The sequence below is a fragment of the Geotrypetes seraphini genome, chromosome 2 (genome assembly GCF_902459505.1).
Source record: "Geotrypetes seraphini chromosome 2, aGeoSer1.1, whole genome shotgun sequence".
In the NCBI taxonomy this organism is placed as follows: Eukaryota; Metazoa; Chordata; class Amphibia; order Gymnophiona; family Dermophiidae; genus Geotrypetes; species Geotrypetes seraphini.
In genome coordinates, this window is record NC_047085.1 from 485,227,877 (window position 1) to 485,243,508 (window position 15,632).

Sequence of the window (15,632 nt, forward strand, 5' to 3'; positions counted from 1 at the left end):
TTCGTAAAGTTAACCTCTACTGGTCTGGAGAAGCTAAAAGAAAGTAAATTAGCAGGTAAGAACCTAATTTCTCCATTTTTTCAACTAACCGGCACTTTTTTGCAGCTAGGTCGCGTATGGAGCAATGAGCACTTCTAAAGGGAAAAAGTGCTCATTGTGCTCCAGACGCGAGGCACTCGCGGCCAGCCTGTGCAAGCGGTGTTCAGGCCGGTGCGGTGGAGGAGCTCCGTCGGCAGCGGCTGCAGGTGCCCAGAGCTCCCCGCCGATGGTGCCTCGCGAGTCGGCAGGGAACGGTGGGGAAGCCCGGTCTTCTCCGTCCGCCCACGGAGGGATTCCCCAAACCGCCGACGGTCGGGTTTTAGAGGATTCCCTCTCAGCTGATTTTTTGACAGCTGATGCCGGCTTGCCTGCTTTAGCGGCTGAGACTATTCAGGTTTCTCAGCCGCTTCAGGCTTTGGAGGGAGCTTTTTTGGCGGGAAAACCGCCATCTTCTCTGTCTGGCCCCTCCATTTTGTCTTCCACCTCAGGTGACCTTCCCCCTGTTTTGACTATGCAGGGGCAAGGTTCTGCTGGGTCCCCTGCTGTGGCAGGGAGTCCCTTGGGACCCTCGGGGGGTTTTTCTCCTGAATTTTTCTTTTCTTTATGCAGAGCCTATTTTCAGGCGGCTGGGGGTCCCGGTTGCGCCCAGGGGGTTTCGGGGGGTGGGGTTTCCTCCGCGCTCCCTGCGGCTTTGCCTCTTTCGTCGGGCGTGACGTCCCCTCCGCCGCCTCCCTTGTCCAAGCGTCCGCGGGTGTCGTGGGACGAGAATTTGTGGTCGGAGGAACGGGTCGGTCTGGAGGAGGACCTGGACCCTTCTGAGGAGTTCCAGGACTCTCTGGAGGGGACGGAAGCTGGCAGCGGGTTGTCGGATTTCCCGTTCTCCAGTGACGAGGCGTCCATGGTGCGCCTTTTTCAGAAAGATGAGCTGCCTGACCTTATTCAGCAGGTTTCTTCGGTTTTGCGTTTTGAGGACGCGCCGCCGGAGACTCCGCGTGTGGGGGACCCCCTGTTACGGGGGATCCGTTCCGTTTCCCGCTCTTTTCCTATGCATCAGGATATTCGGGATATTATTCTGGAGCAGTGGAAAACGCCAGAGACGCCGTTTCGGCTGGCGCGAAGCATGGCTCGCCTGTATCCCATTCCTGAAGGGGATCGGGCTACGTTAGCTTCGCCAGTCGTGGATGCGGTGGTCTCGGCAATTTCCAAGCGGCATACCGTGCCTGTTGAGGGCGGTTCTGCCTTGCGGGACCCTGAGGAGCGCAAATTGGAGAGCATCCTTAAGCAAAATTTTCAGGTCTCTGCCTTTGGGGTCCAGGCGGCTATTTGTGGGGGACTGGTCGCTCGCGCCGTGTTTCGGTGGGCGGAGCGGGTTTTGGATCGAGAGTCTGACGACTGGTCTCTGGTGGATCAGGAGGTAGCGAAGATTGAGATGGCGGCCTCATTCCTCTCAGATGCTCTATATGACTTGGTGCGGATCTCGGCTAAGTCTATGGCTTTTGGCGTGGCCGCAAGGCGTGTGTTGTGGCTGCGCGCTTGGGCGGCGGATGCTGCGTCCAAAGCTAAGCTTACTAAATTTCCCTTTCGGGGGTCGTTTTTGTTTGGAGAGGACTTGGATAAGTTGATTCAGACTCTGTCGGACTCGAAAGTTCCCCGTCTGCCGGAGGACCGTGCCCGCCCGGCGTCTCGGGGGGGTGCGGCCCGGGGGCGTTTGCGGGATTTTCGCAAATATCGCCCTGGGCGTGGGGCTGCTTCTTTCCAGTCTCCGGGATTTTCCCGGGGTCGGTTCTTCCAGCGCATGCAGCCCTTTCGGGGGGCCCGTCGGGGGGCAGGGAATCCCTCCGCCGGTTCCCCCGCTTCCCGTCCTGCACAATGACACCTTGCCGGCGCCCCCTTTGGTTCCGGTGGGGGCCCGGCTGCGCGAATTTTTCCCCAAATGGGCCGAGATCACGTCCGATCAGTGGGTCCTGGAGGTGGTGCGGGACGGTTATGCCCTGGAGTTCGCCCGCTCTCTGCCGGATTTTTTCCTCGCTTCTCCATGTCAGACTCCGGGGAAGACGCAGGCTTTTCGCCAGACCCTTCAGCGCTTGCTAGATCTCAGGGCAGTTGTTCCGGTGCCCCCTCCGGAGTGGGGCACGGGCAGGTACTCCATTTACTTTGTGGTGCCCAAGAAGGAGGGGACTTTTCGGCCCATCCTCGATTTGAAAGGGGCAACAGGGCTCTCAAGATTCCCTCTTTCCGTATGGAAACTCTGTGGTCGGTCATTCTGGCGGTTCAGCCGGGGGAGTTTCTCACTTCTCTCGATCTGACGGAGGCCTACTTGCATGTTCCCATTCGGGCCTCTCATCAGCGTTTCCTGCGCTTTGCGATCTTGGGTCGGCACTTTCAGTTCTGTGCGCTTCCCTTTGGGCTGGCCACGGCTCCTCGGACGTTCACCAAGGTGATGGTGGTCGTCGCGGCAGCCTTGCGGTCGGAGGGCATCCTGGTACACCCCTACCTGGACGACTGGTTAATTCGGGCGAAGTCGTTGCAGGAAAGCTCCCGGGTTACTGCTCGGGTGGTGGAGTTTCTCCGGTCGCTGGGCTGGGTGGTCAACCTTTCCAAGAGTCGGTTGGTCCCGGCTCAGCGTCTGGAGTACCTAGGGGTGCTGTTCGACACCTCCTTGGGGAAGGTCTTCCTCCCAGAGGGCCGGGTGAGCAAATTGCAATCTCAGATTCGCCTGCTTTTGGCGTCCCGGTGTCCTCGGGCGCGAGATTTCCTCCAGGTCTTGGGGTCGATGGCGGCGTCCCTGGACGTGGTGAGGTGGGCGCGGGCCCACATGCGTCCTCTCCAGTATGCTCTGCTCCGGAGGTGGTCTCCCCAGAGGCACGGGATGGATGTTCCGGTTCCCCTGCGAGGCTTGGCGCGCTGCAGTCTGCGTTGGTGGCTCCAGACCCCTCACCTAGTTCAGGGGGTGGGTCTGGATCTCCCGCAGTGGACGGTACTCCTGACGGATGCGAGTCTCCTGGGTTGGGGGGCTCAATGTTTGGGTCACTCAGCTCAGGGCACCTGGTCTGCGGAGGAGGCCGCCTGGTCGATCAACGTGTTGGAGACCAGAGCGGTCCGTCTGGCGCTGTTGGCTTTCCACTCCCTGTTGCTGGGCAAGTCGGTCAGAGTGCTGTCGGACAATGCCACGGCGGTGGCTTATGTCAATCTTCAGGGGGGCACCAAGAGCACTCAGGTGGCGCAGGAGGCGGCTCTGCTCATGGTTTGGGCGGAATCCCATCTGCTGGACCTCTCGGCCTCTCATATAGCCGGAGTAGAAAATGTTCAGGCAGACTTCCTCAGTCGTCACTTCCTAGATCCAGGAGAGTGGTGTCTCGGCGCCGAGGCGTTTCAGTTGATAGTGCAGGCTTGGGGGCAGCCCCTGATGGACCTGATGGCCACGGGTGGCAACGCCAAAGTGCCCCGCTTCTTCAGTCGTCGCAGGGACGGTCTGCCGAGGGTCTGGATGCTCTGGTCCAGCAGTGGCCAACGGAGGGGCTGTTGTATGTGTTCCCTCCTTGGCCGCTGGTGGGCAGAGTGCTTCTTCGCATTGTTCACCATCCGGGTTTGGTGGTGCTGGTGGCGCCGGATTGGCCTCGCCGTCCATGGTATGCGGATTTGGTGAGGCACCTGGTAGCGGATCCTCTTCCTCTGCCTCTCTCGGACGACCTTCTTATGCAGGGTCCCATTCCCATGTTCGACCCGTCTCCCTTCTGTCTTACGGCGTGGCTCTTGAAAGGGGTCGCCTTAGCAAGAAGGGATATTCAGACAAGGTGATCTCTACACTGTTGGGGTCCCGGAGGCTTTCTACCTCTTGGGCTTATGTGCGGGTTTGGCGTCTCTTTGAGGAATGGTGTCGGGCGCGGGGAGTGACCTCTTTTCGCGCTTCTCTGCCTAACATTCTGGAGTTCTTGCAGGATGGCCTGGATAGAGGCCTGGCTTGGTCTTCTCTCCGGGTTCATCTTGCGGCCCTGTCGGCTTTTCGAGGGTTGGTGTCAGGTCAGCATTTATCGGCTCTTCCTGATGTGATTCGGTTTTTGCGGGCGGCCAAGTTGCTTAGGCCTCCCCTACGGCCCTCGGTTCCCTCTTGGGATCTTAATCTGGTTCTCTCTGTTTTGGTGCGTCCGCCTTTCGAGCCCTTGGACTTCTGTTCTTTGAAGGACCTTACTTTGAAGGCGGTCTTTTTGGTGGCCATTACTTCTGCTAGGCGTGTTTCTGAGCTGCAGGCTTTCTCTTGTAGGGCTCCCTTCTTGGAGTTTTCTAGGGAGCGGGTCGTCTTGCGGCCTGTTCCTTCCTTTCTGCCTAAGGTTGTTTCTCCTTTTCATGTCAATCAATCGGTGGTTCTCCCGGTCTTGGGTGGTCGGGAGGGCTCTTCTGAGCAACGGCAGCTGCGCAAGTTGGATGTCGGTCGGGTCCTTCGCTCTTATGTGCAGCGGACCCAGGAATTCCGGAAGTCCGATCATCTCTTTGTCCTCCTGGCGGGTCCTCGTCGGGGAGCTGGCGCTTCTAAGGCTACTATTGCGCGCTGGATCAAGGAGACGATTGCTTCCGCTTATCTTCTGAAACAGCAGCCTGTTCCGGAGTTTCTCAAGGCTCATTCCACTCGGGGTCAGGCGGCTTCTTGGGCTGAGTCATCGCTCGTGCCTCCAGTGGATATTTGTAAGGCTGCGGTTTGGTCCTCCTTGCATTCCTTTGTTCGTCATTATCGGGTTGATGTGCAGGCGCGTCGGGATGCGGTATTCGGTGAGCGTGTACTGGTTTCGGCCCTTCGGGGGTCCCGCCCGTGAGAGGGACTGCTTTGGTACGTCCCATTCGTAAAGTTAACCTCTACTGGTCTGGAGAGTGCTAAAGAAGGAGAAATTAGGTTCTTACCTGCTAATTTACTTTCTTTTAGCTTCTCCAGACCAGTAGAGGTCCCCACCCTGTCTGTTGTTGTTGTTGTTGTTGGGGCTGTTGCGCGGGCAGTTTTTGGTTTTTGCTGCGGGTTCTAGTATTTTTCTAGGGCCGGGGAGAATTGAAGAACAGCGGCTGTGGCTCGGCTGGCTTAGCTGGCGAGCTGTGGGGACATTCTTCCTTCGGGAATTTCTCCTCTGCATTTTCCAACAGCATTTTGGGTATGTTATTTGTTACTCCTTTCGGAGTATTGTTTTTTCTCTCTGTTGTTTTCCAGTTCTTGGTTCTGCTTGGCTATTCGGCAGACTGAGGGAAATAGAGAGGAGGGGCTAGGATATACTGTCCCAAAGTTTTGTTTTCAGTCTCCACCTGCTGGTCATGATTAGATATATACCCATTCGTAAAGTTAACCTCTACTGGTCTGGAGAAGCTAAAAGAAAGTAAATTAGCAGGTAAGAACCTAATTTCTCCTTCCTAGTGTCGTGAATGAACCTATCAAATCAAAGTACGGTAAATCACCAGTAATACGCTGAAAGGAAGCTATAACCTGATTGATCAAGCAATAGAAATGGAACTTGGCAACTTCCAATCCAGTAGTGTTTAAATGACGTAAGCTAAAGAAACATTGCTGTGTGATGTTCCCTGATGAATTCTTTTTTTTTCTTTGTTTCTCTTTTCCCCGTTCTTCAGTAAAGCCTGTAGTATTCCTGAAGTCCCTGGATGACATTGTGGGTGAGGAGAGAGGAGTGATTTCTCTGGCATGCGAAGTCTCGAAACCTAAGGTTACGCCAGTGTGGAGGAAGGATGATGTTTTGCTCACTGCGAGCGACAAATATGAGCAGAGGCAGGCTGGGAAGTCTCTGTGTTTAGTCATCCATGACCTAAATAAGGACGATGCTGGAGTGTACACCTGTGATATTGGTACTGATGTTGCCAAATCAAGAGTTCACGTTCAAGGTAGATAAACAGGAAAACAAAGCCAGAGTGATTTTGAAGGCTTGGCGTGGCATGGTACACATTTATTTGGTGTCAGGTCAAAAGCGCGCCAGGACAAAGGCGCGCGCAGACAACTGAGCGCAACGCGGAAGCACGCGCCAAAGAAAATGACTGTTTTAAAGGGCTCTGACGGGGGGTGTGGGGGGGAACACCCCACTTTACTTTATACAGATCGCGCCGCGTTGTGGGGGCGTTGTGGGGTTGTAACCCCCCCACATTTTACTGAAAGCTTCACTTTTTCCCTAAAAAACAGGGAAACTGTTAAGTTTCCAGTATAATGAGGGCGGTTACAACCCCCCAAACCCCCCACAACTCCACCGCGATCTGTATTAAGTAAAGTGGGGGGGGTTCCCCAACAAAACCCCCCATCTTTACCCCTAAAAACACTCTTTGTCTTCAGCGGTTTTGTCTATGAACCCATTTATTTAATTTTATTTGTTCATTTAGGCCCGGATTCTATAATCGGTGCCAGTATCAATGGCCAACTAAAAATGACTGCTGATTGTGTGTCAATCACGGCTGGTTTTTTAAAACAGGCACCTTAAATGTAGGCCAGCATTTTATCAACAAATTTGAAAGCATCAGAAAGATAACTAGGCAGCAATCCTTTCAAAACCTTAAAACATAAGCAGCCTAGCTTAAAAATCACTCTGGCCTCAACTATCAACCAATGCAATTTATAATAATACTGCGAGACGTGATCTGTCCGTTTCAATCCAAAAATCAACCGTATTGCAGTATTCTGAATGATCTGCATCCTTTTTACATTTCGCTTAGAAATCAAAAGATAAAGAATATTACAATAGTCCAACGAACTCAAAACAAGAGACTGTACCATCAGTCAAACGCTGCAAAACCAAAATAGGACTTTACCGTTCTTAATTTCCGTAAAAGGAAATGAGATTTTTAAAATCAGAGTGGTAATATGAGAATCAAATGATAGTTGGCGATCAAAGTTGATTCCCAAAATTTTTATAGTTGGTGAAATGGCATAAATATTACCCTTTAGATTTAGAGCTTCTTTTACGAAGGCGCGTTAGGGCCTTAACGCGCGCTAAAATGCTGCGCGCGCTGCCGCTACCGCCTCATCTTGAGCAGGCAGTAGTTTTTCGGCTAGCGCGCGTTAATCCAGTGCGTGCACTAAAAACGCTAGCGCACCTTCGTAAAAGAGGGCCTAAGTTTATTTTGCAGTTTTAATTGTGCATTATAGGGTCAATATTCAGGTTGGTTTAAGCGAGCAAGAGAAGGGATGGGTAAATAAGACCAAGAATATAATGCCTCTGTATTGCTCCATGGTGTGACCTCACCTTGAGTATTGTGTTAAATTCTAGTCGTTGTACCTGAAAAAAGATATCAGAATTAGAAAGGGTTCAAAGAAGAATGACCAAAATGATAAAAGGGATGGAATTCCTCTCATATGAGGAAAGGCTAAAGAGCTTAGGGCTCTTCAGCTTGGAAAGGAGACAGCTGAAGAGGATATGACTGGTGTAGAACGGGTAAACGTGAATTGACTTTTTATCTGTCCTCCCATAGGAGCTCAGAACGGGTTATAAATCAGGTACTTAAGCATGTACCTGGGGCAGTAGAGGATTAAGTGACTTGTCCAGGGTTACAAGGAGCAGCACAGGGTTTGAACCCATAACCTCAGGGTGCTGAGGTTGTAGCTCTAACCACTATGCCACACTCTCTTAAAACAATTATGAAGACTAAGTGACACTCAATGAAGTTACATGAAATTACCTTTAAAATAAACAGGAGGAAATATTTTGTCACTCAATGAAAGCTCTGGAACTAGTTAAGCTCTGAAAATTGTTGTCTGGAGGATATAGTAATAGCAGTTAGTGTAGCTGGGGTTAAAAAAAATTTGAGGAAGTTTCTGGAGGAAAAGTCTATAGTTTGCTATTGAGAAAGACATGGGGGAAGCCACCTCTTGCCCTGGAACTGGTAGCATGGAATGTTGCTGCTAGTTGAGTTTCTGCCAGGTACATATGACCTGGATTGGCCACTGTGGAAACAGGATACTGGAATAGACGGACCATGGGTCTGACTCAGTAACGCTGTTCTTATGCTCCAAGTTCCTGCTTCCTTAAATCACACCGAGTGGACTGGGAACTGATAACTGGCATGTCGCTGAACAGTTCTGCTGAATATTGACTCTTCTTGATCTCAGTGACACCAGTTTGTAGTGCCAGGGCAGTCTTGGGTCAGTCCAGGGACAAATCCAAAAGTTACAGAGGCATTGGCAGTATGAAGTGTTCATAACTGCTTAGCCAACTGAGCAAATTGGACCACAGAAAAAGCAATCTTAACTTTGCCCAGTTAACTTTGCGCATTATCATTGCTATATAACTTCTGGGTGTCACTTCAGTGCTATGCCTAGATATGGCCCAGAACTGAATATCTGGGTCTACATTAGCCAGCAGTGGTCAGCATTTAAGAAATGCTGCCAATCCAAATTTGCATGTATGTTGATATTAGAGCATTTTGATTATGATTAAGCTGTCATTATAAATTACATGTGTCAGTTACTACTACTACTGCTATTTATCATTTCTATAGTGTTGAAAGCCATACACAGCACTGTAATTCAACATGTAATAGACGGTCCCTGCTCAGAAGAGCTTACAGTGTAATTAGGCCAGGCAGAACTAGGACAGATAGGGGTTATGGAGCTTCTTACAGAGAGCATGATAGGATGGACATAGGTATCTTACACTTGTTGTGCAGCACCTTAAGTGAATTTCTTCAAAAACGCAGTAAATAATTTTTAATAAATACACAGATAAAATTCTTCTCTGAATTACGGTATTTACAGATTCTTTGTTTTCACGTAAGAATGTCTATTTATTGACCAAAAGTTCTTGTCTGTTTCCTCCGTCAGTTCCCCAAAGGCAAGATGCAGATTGACTGACCTAAGAAAAGCTTTAGTAAAAGGGTCTCTTTATTTGCATATTCCTAAGCGCCAAACATTTCATCTAGCATCTCTAAATAAATATATCTGTCTGGTGGCCACTGCCTGTCTGTTGAAAGTTATATCTTCTACTTTGAAGGCTTGATTTTAAATGCATGACGTAAAAGTATTGGATCCACTTTTGTCCCTTTCTTATTGCCAACCCTTTCTTCTAGGGATAAAATCTTGCCCCTTAGTGAGTTAAAAGGACCAATTTTATTGGTATAAGCACTGAAAATGCAGGCATACTTGAATCGTGTTCCCATCCACTGGCACACACATAACTTGCATTGAATGTCAGGTGGGTCTTCCTAGTGCCTCCTCTATAACATATTATAGAATGAAAGGGAGAGGCTTTTTTTTACCCCCCAAATAATTTGACTTGCACAACGCCAAAAATCGACATATGTGAAGATGGTGTAAATAGGGCTTTCTTATCCTTAATTGCCAGAGTAACTATATTGAAGAATCATTTCAAAATTTTAAGAGACATCTAAAAGCACATTTTTTTTCAAATGGCTCTCCCAAATTGAATAATGGAATGGGGACCGCAATCTGCCTTAATGTGTACTGATTCGTGTTGATTTGGATTTATATATTTCATATAACAGTTTTAGTGGATACGTTTTAGAAATGTTCATTTCTTTGATGCTCTCAAGCTCTGCCAGTGACGGATCTGTGAAGTGGGCTGTGCCGGGAATTGTATTAAGACCTGCACTAAAATATGACCGCTTCAGAGACTTTTCTATCTTTAAAATTTGTTTTATTTTATTTTTAACTAGCTGATAACCCGGCGTTGCCCGGATATTTATTTATCCCAAAATGTCCAACCCCCTACATGTCCCACCCCCCTATGTCCCACATGTCCCACATGTCCCACCCCCCACGTTACCCCCCCCAACGTGTCCCAACCCCCTACCCTCCACATGTCACAAAGGAATGTCCCTCTCTATGGGGCTGAACTTAGACTTAAACGGCATCGGGAGTGTCGGTATTCATCTCTGCGAGCCCGAAAACTATGGGTTGGACATTAATATCTGTCGCTTTTGATAATTTTAACATATCACCCTCTTCCCACCCCCACAGTATTTTATCCCGTCCCACCTGCACAATATTTTTCCCCAGATAGTAAGTCATATGTGTACCAAGTTTGGTTGAAATCTCTCCATGCGTTTCAGAGTTATGCTGAGTATTCATCTGTGAGCCTGAAAACACTATGGGGTAGATACTAAAATCTGTCATTTTCAATCATTTTTACATATCCCCCCCTTCCCACCCCCACAGTGTTTGTCCTCAGATAGTAAGTAATGTGTATGTCAAGTTTGGTTGAAATCTGTCCATGCATTGAAGAGTTATGCTGGAACATACATACAGAATGGTCTGGATTCAATAATATTAATGGTAATTGTATGATATTGAAAAGGACGCCTCAGCCCCACCACTCCACCGCAAAAAAGTCGCTCAAATCGCGGGAAGCATAGTGTGGTGCTTCATCATTGGCTGTCACTTCACACTTGTTATTAACTCAATACTTTTTATTTGTTTTTCTATAGTTTTACTATAGTAGTACTATGTACTACCCATAGTTTTACTATAGAAAAACAAATAAAAAGTATTGAGTTAATAACAAGTGTGAAGTGACAGCCAATGATGAAGCACCACACTATGCTTCCCGCGATTTGAGCGACTTTTTTGCGGTGGAGTGGTGGGGCTGAGGCGTCCTTTTCAATATCATACAATTACCATTAATATTATTGAATCCAGACCATTCAGTTGAATACTGATTCTATGGACATTTATAGTGGCTGGATTATCATTATATGACAAGTGGCCAATTTATGAGTAGCTTTAAGGGAACATACATACATACACACACACACATATATTCAAATTATAATGTGAAATATTTGACAAAATGAATACAATACAACTAACGCAAAACGTGATTATAAACAACATTTTTAGTTTCACCTCCAGGAGCAAGAACATATAAGCAACATAGAGTTGTGGGCCGCGAGACCCCCAGAACATATCACCCCAGGTAGTGAGGGATCTGCATACCAAGTTTCGTTCAAATCGGTCAAGCCGTTTTTTAATTACTGTGAGAATGGCAGCTTTTTACATTTTTTCCATTGACATGAATGGGTGAAATCTGATTTTATGTTTGTAGCTCCGCCCACGTGTGCAGGTGGGCCGCGAGACCCCCAGAACATATCATCCCAGGTAGTGAGGGATCTGCATACCAAGTTTCGTTCAAATCGGTCAAGCCGTTTTTGCGTGATCGCGGCACATACACACACACACACATACCGTATTTGCCGGCGTATAAGACGACTTTTCAGTACCTTAAAATCCTCCCCAAAGTCGGGGGTCGTCTTATACGCCGGGTACTGTTTACATTAGAGGTCTGAACGGGGATCGCGGGGATCCCGCGGGTTCCCCCCCTGGCCCATGGGACTCCCACGGGGACGCCCCCTGGCCCACGGGACTCCCACGGGGATGCCCCCCTGACCCACGGGACTCCCACGGGGATGAAAACAGCCTACCTAAATTCTGGCGATGCAGGCGTGCAGCTTACAAGTCCGGCGTCGCGGCAGGAAATAGCCATGCTGAGCAGTGAGCTCAGCACGTACACAGATGAAAGCCTTGCTTGCTGATTGGTCCGGCGGCCCCGCCCCGCCGTGCCGCCGGACCAATCAGCAAGCAAGGCTTTCATCTGTGTACGTGCTGAGCTCACTGCTCAGCATGGCTATTTCCCGCCGCGACGCCGGACTTGTAAGCTGCACGCCTGAAAAAGAAATCATCCTGGCCGGGGTCGGTGTCATGCTCCGGAGATCTACAGCCTTCCTATCTCCCTCTCCCTTCTACCTGCTTCCGGCCACACCCCCTGCTCCGCGGCTCTCTTCGGCAACTCAGCAGCAGCGATCGACATAAGCTTCTGACGTCGGGGCTTACCCTCTGCGAGTCCCGCTTGTTTCAACTTCCTTTTTCCACAAAGACGGGACTCGTAGAGGGAAGGCCTCGATGTCGGCAGCTTGTCTTGATCACCGCTGCTGACGAGTTGCTGAAGAGAGCCGCGGAGCAGGGGGGTGTTGCCAGGTGCAGGTAGAAGGGAGAGGGCCAGATGCAGGACTGATGTTCTTTTAAGTTTTATTTGTTGTGCAGAAGGTGTGCGGAAGAAGGGGTAGTCTTATATGGCGAGTATATAACAAACTCTATATTTTAACTTTAAAAGTTGGGGGGTCGTCTTATACGCCCAGTCGTCTTATACGCCGGCAAATACGGTACATACACACATACATACCTCCGATTTTATATATATAGATTTTTTATCTTCTTTCATTCTTTCTATTTCTTTGATTTTTGATCTTGGAAATGTATTATATGTTATTACATATTTTTAGTTTATCAGGTACTGTAGCTAGATTGTGAGCCTTTGGGACCGACAGGGTAGTTTTTTCTCAAGTACCTAATTTCATTTTAGTTTGATTCTTTGTAAACCGCATAGGTCAGTAAAATGCAGGAGAGGTAGATCACATCTTAAAGAAACATATTGTTTGCTTTTCTGTTTTGTAGAGCTGAATATTGGTATCACAAAGCGCCTGAAAAGCACCGAGGCCAAAGAAGGGGAGAGCTGTGCCTTTGAGTGCATTCTGTCCCACGAAAGCATCGGTGATTACCACTGGACAGTAAACGGGCAAAAAGTGGATAGCGGTGGCCGATTTGAGATCTTTAACAAGGGCCGAAAATATACTCTCAACATTAAGGAAGTGGTGGCAATTGATTCTGGAGAAGTAGTCTTCACTGCACGCAACCTAAACTCCAAGGCATCGCTAATAGTAAAAGGTTATTTGCCACTTAGCAGTTTGGTTTTTTTTAACTATTTTTAATGAAACATTAATCAACAAATGTACTACAGAACAACAAGACAGTTTTGGTACATTATGGCCCTCTTTTACAAAGGCGTGCTAAGCGTTTTAGTGCGGATTGAGCGCACACCAAATCAACGCATGCGCTTACCGCTAACGCATCCATAGGATAATATCTATGCATTAGTGTTTTGCGCGTGTTTAGCGCACGCTAATATTTAGCACACGCTAAAAAGCTTAGCACACCTTTGTAAATGAGGGGGTTTGTGTCTTATATATATCATAAGAACCAAAATAAAACTGCAGAAAATGTAAAAGGTGCAGGAATTTTTATTCTTTTTTTTTTTTTTTTTAATTCTTTATTCATTTTAAAACTTTCATCAAGTGTACAGAATTCATAATAAACACTATTAATTAGAACAATTGAACATCTTATCATTGTATCTTATAAATATAGGAATTTTTATTCAAGCAAAAATATAAAAATCAATAAAGACAATAATAACAATAATAAAAATCCAGACATTAGTTCTTGATATAGGACATAACGGATGCGACATGGTCCGTGTTTTGAAAAAAAAAAACCACTTCTTCCTCAGGGTCCAGGTAGTTCATTCAGTACAATAATATGCGTCTCACTGAGCAGCATTTTTTTTACAGGAGTTTTCTGACTGCCTGTGCTTCTAGACTTTTTGTCAATTTATTTTTATCCTGGGGAAGAAGTGTTTTTCGAAACACGGACCGTGTCAGGTCCGGTTTGTCCTATATCAAGAACTAATGACTGGATTTTTTATTATTGTTTTATTGATTTTTATATTTTTGTTTGATAAAAATTCCTGCACCTTGTACATTTTCTGCAGTTTTGTTTTGGTTTTGCGCTGTTATTTTTTTTTACTGCAGTTTCTGTTGGTTTCTTTTTGTTTGTTCTTATATATATCATGCTATCACCAAGCCAGAGTCTTGTATTATCTAATTCCCCGGAACCCTTTAACTCCATTAATAGACATGGATACATTACAGGGGAGAAAGTGACATCATATACATACCTTATGTGCTGTGTTTACCATTAATTATTCACTGCCATACTACATGCTTTGACCCAAATTCAGAAAATAGTGCTGAAAATTAGGTGAAACCAATGCTCACTGGGGAAGTGAATTACTAATCACCAAGGAAAAGATAATACTAGGTAACAAAATAAACAGTCCTTGATTGTCAAAGAGTTATATACATTGCATCATCTTCTAAAAAGTTTTCCATCCACATTAATTAATGAGATAGGCCTGTAGTTTGAAACCAAAGTGGGATCTTTGTTTGGCATTGGCAAAACAATTGTTAATCATTCTGCCATAGTACCTGTAATGCAACCTTTATTCAGTTGAAATTGATATAAATTTAATAAATAGGTACTTTTAATAAATAGGTACTTAATAAAATGGTACTTTGAAATGATTTATAAAATTCTACTGTAAAACCATCACCACCTGGAGCGGATCCAACTCTAAGAGACTTCAATGCTGTTTCTAATTCTTTTAGTGATATAGGCTCTTCTAAGCTTCTTTTTATATGTTCAGGAACCTTTGGTCCAACAATTAAATTTAAAAATTCTAAACCATCTTTTTCCTTATCACCTAAGGCTCAGAAGAATATAAGTCTTTATAAAAATTTAGAAATTGTTTTGAAATATTTTCCATTTTAGTATGTGTTTCTCCATTTTCATCTTTTATTGCAATAATCTTCATGAGTGCTCAGAAAAAAAGTGTTTTAAAGAGACCAGACTTTAGGCACCAGCCCCACCTGTCCATTTCTCTTTTTTGAATCACAGCACTTTTTGTAGCTTCATATTATAAGCAAAACGCTAGCATTTATCAAGATTTTTAAAAAAAACCCCAACAACTTATCTTATGCTGGAGCCGGGCAGCCGTACGGGTTTTGACGCATTTCGCAACAAGGCTGCTTTAGAAAACTCATCATAGATTTTACATGCGTTGATCTTGTTGTAAACTTGTGCTCTTCAGTGCCCTTTCATCATGAAATCATGAAAGGGCACTGGTTGAGTAGAGACCGCAAAACATTTGTCGCTGGAAACCATTTAATCTGATATTAGGACGAGCAATTCCATGAAAGAAATAGTGCATGACAATTAAAAAGACCCCTGAGGCAGGCCAAGAGCTGAAACACTGACAGTGTCGGGTCTTTCATTTGAAATAAAGAAGTACTTGTCACAGTTCTGGTGATATTCAAAACGTTAAGGACCCCTTTTATCAAGATGCGTTAGGGTTTCTTATCACAGGCCGTGGTGACAGTGGCATAGTGAGGGGAGGGCAGACTGCACTGGGTGCCGTCCTGGTGAGGGAGCCAGCACTTCTCCGCCCCCCCCATGCATGCTCACAGCCTTCTTCCTCACCCCCCCTGTATTTCTTTAAATCTTTGCCAACATGAGAAATTTCTCCGGACTGGTTCTTGTGCCGGCCTGGCTCTCCTCTGAAATCACTTCCTGGTCACGTGACCAGGTACTGACATCAGAGGGAAAGCCAGTGCCGGCGTGAGCAGGCTGGAGAAGCTGTTTGTGCTGGCGAAGATTTTAAAAGGTACGGGGGTAGGGAGGGCACGAGTGTGGTGGGGGCGCAAAAGGAGCAGAGGGAGGAGAGGAGGGCACGGGTAGAGGGTGCCACCTCCTTGGACACCTCCTACCCTTGCTACGCCACTGCGTGGCATTATAAGCTCTGACGCTCATAGAATTCCTATGAGCGGTGGAGCTTTTACCATAGCGACCCACAATTTAAAAAAAAAAAAAAAAAACCCTAACGCAGCTTGATAAAAGCCACACTCTCCTCCTGCCATTGAGGGCATATGTGAAAGCA

General features: G+C 47.0%; 1 protein-coding gene across 16 annotated transcripts in view; it reads left to right on the top strand.

Annotated features, from left to right (window-relative positions):
* OBSCN (obscurin, cytoskeletal calmodulin and titin-interacting RhoGEF) overlaps nucleotides 1–15,632 on the top strand; it is a 762,040-nt gene that overhangs the window by 253,838 nt on the left and 492,570 nt on the right. For all 16 annotated transcript variants that reach the window (XM_033931804.1, XM_033931806.1, XM_033931805.1 and 13 more), the window contains 2 exons: nucleotides 5,644–5,910; nucleotides 12,476–12,745. In XM_033931804.1, the coding sequence (XP_033787695.1) occupies nucleotides 5,644–5,910; nucleotides 12,476–12,745 (537 nt within the window). The remainder of the gene's footprint in view (nucleotides 1–5,643; nucleotides 5,911–12,475; nucleotides 12,746–15,632) is intronic.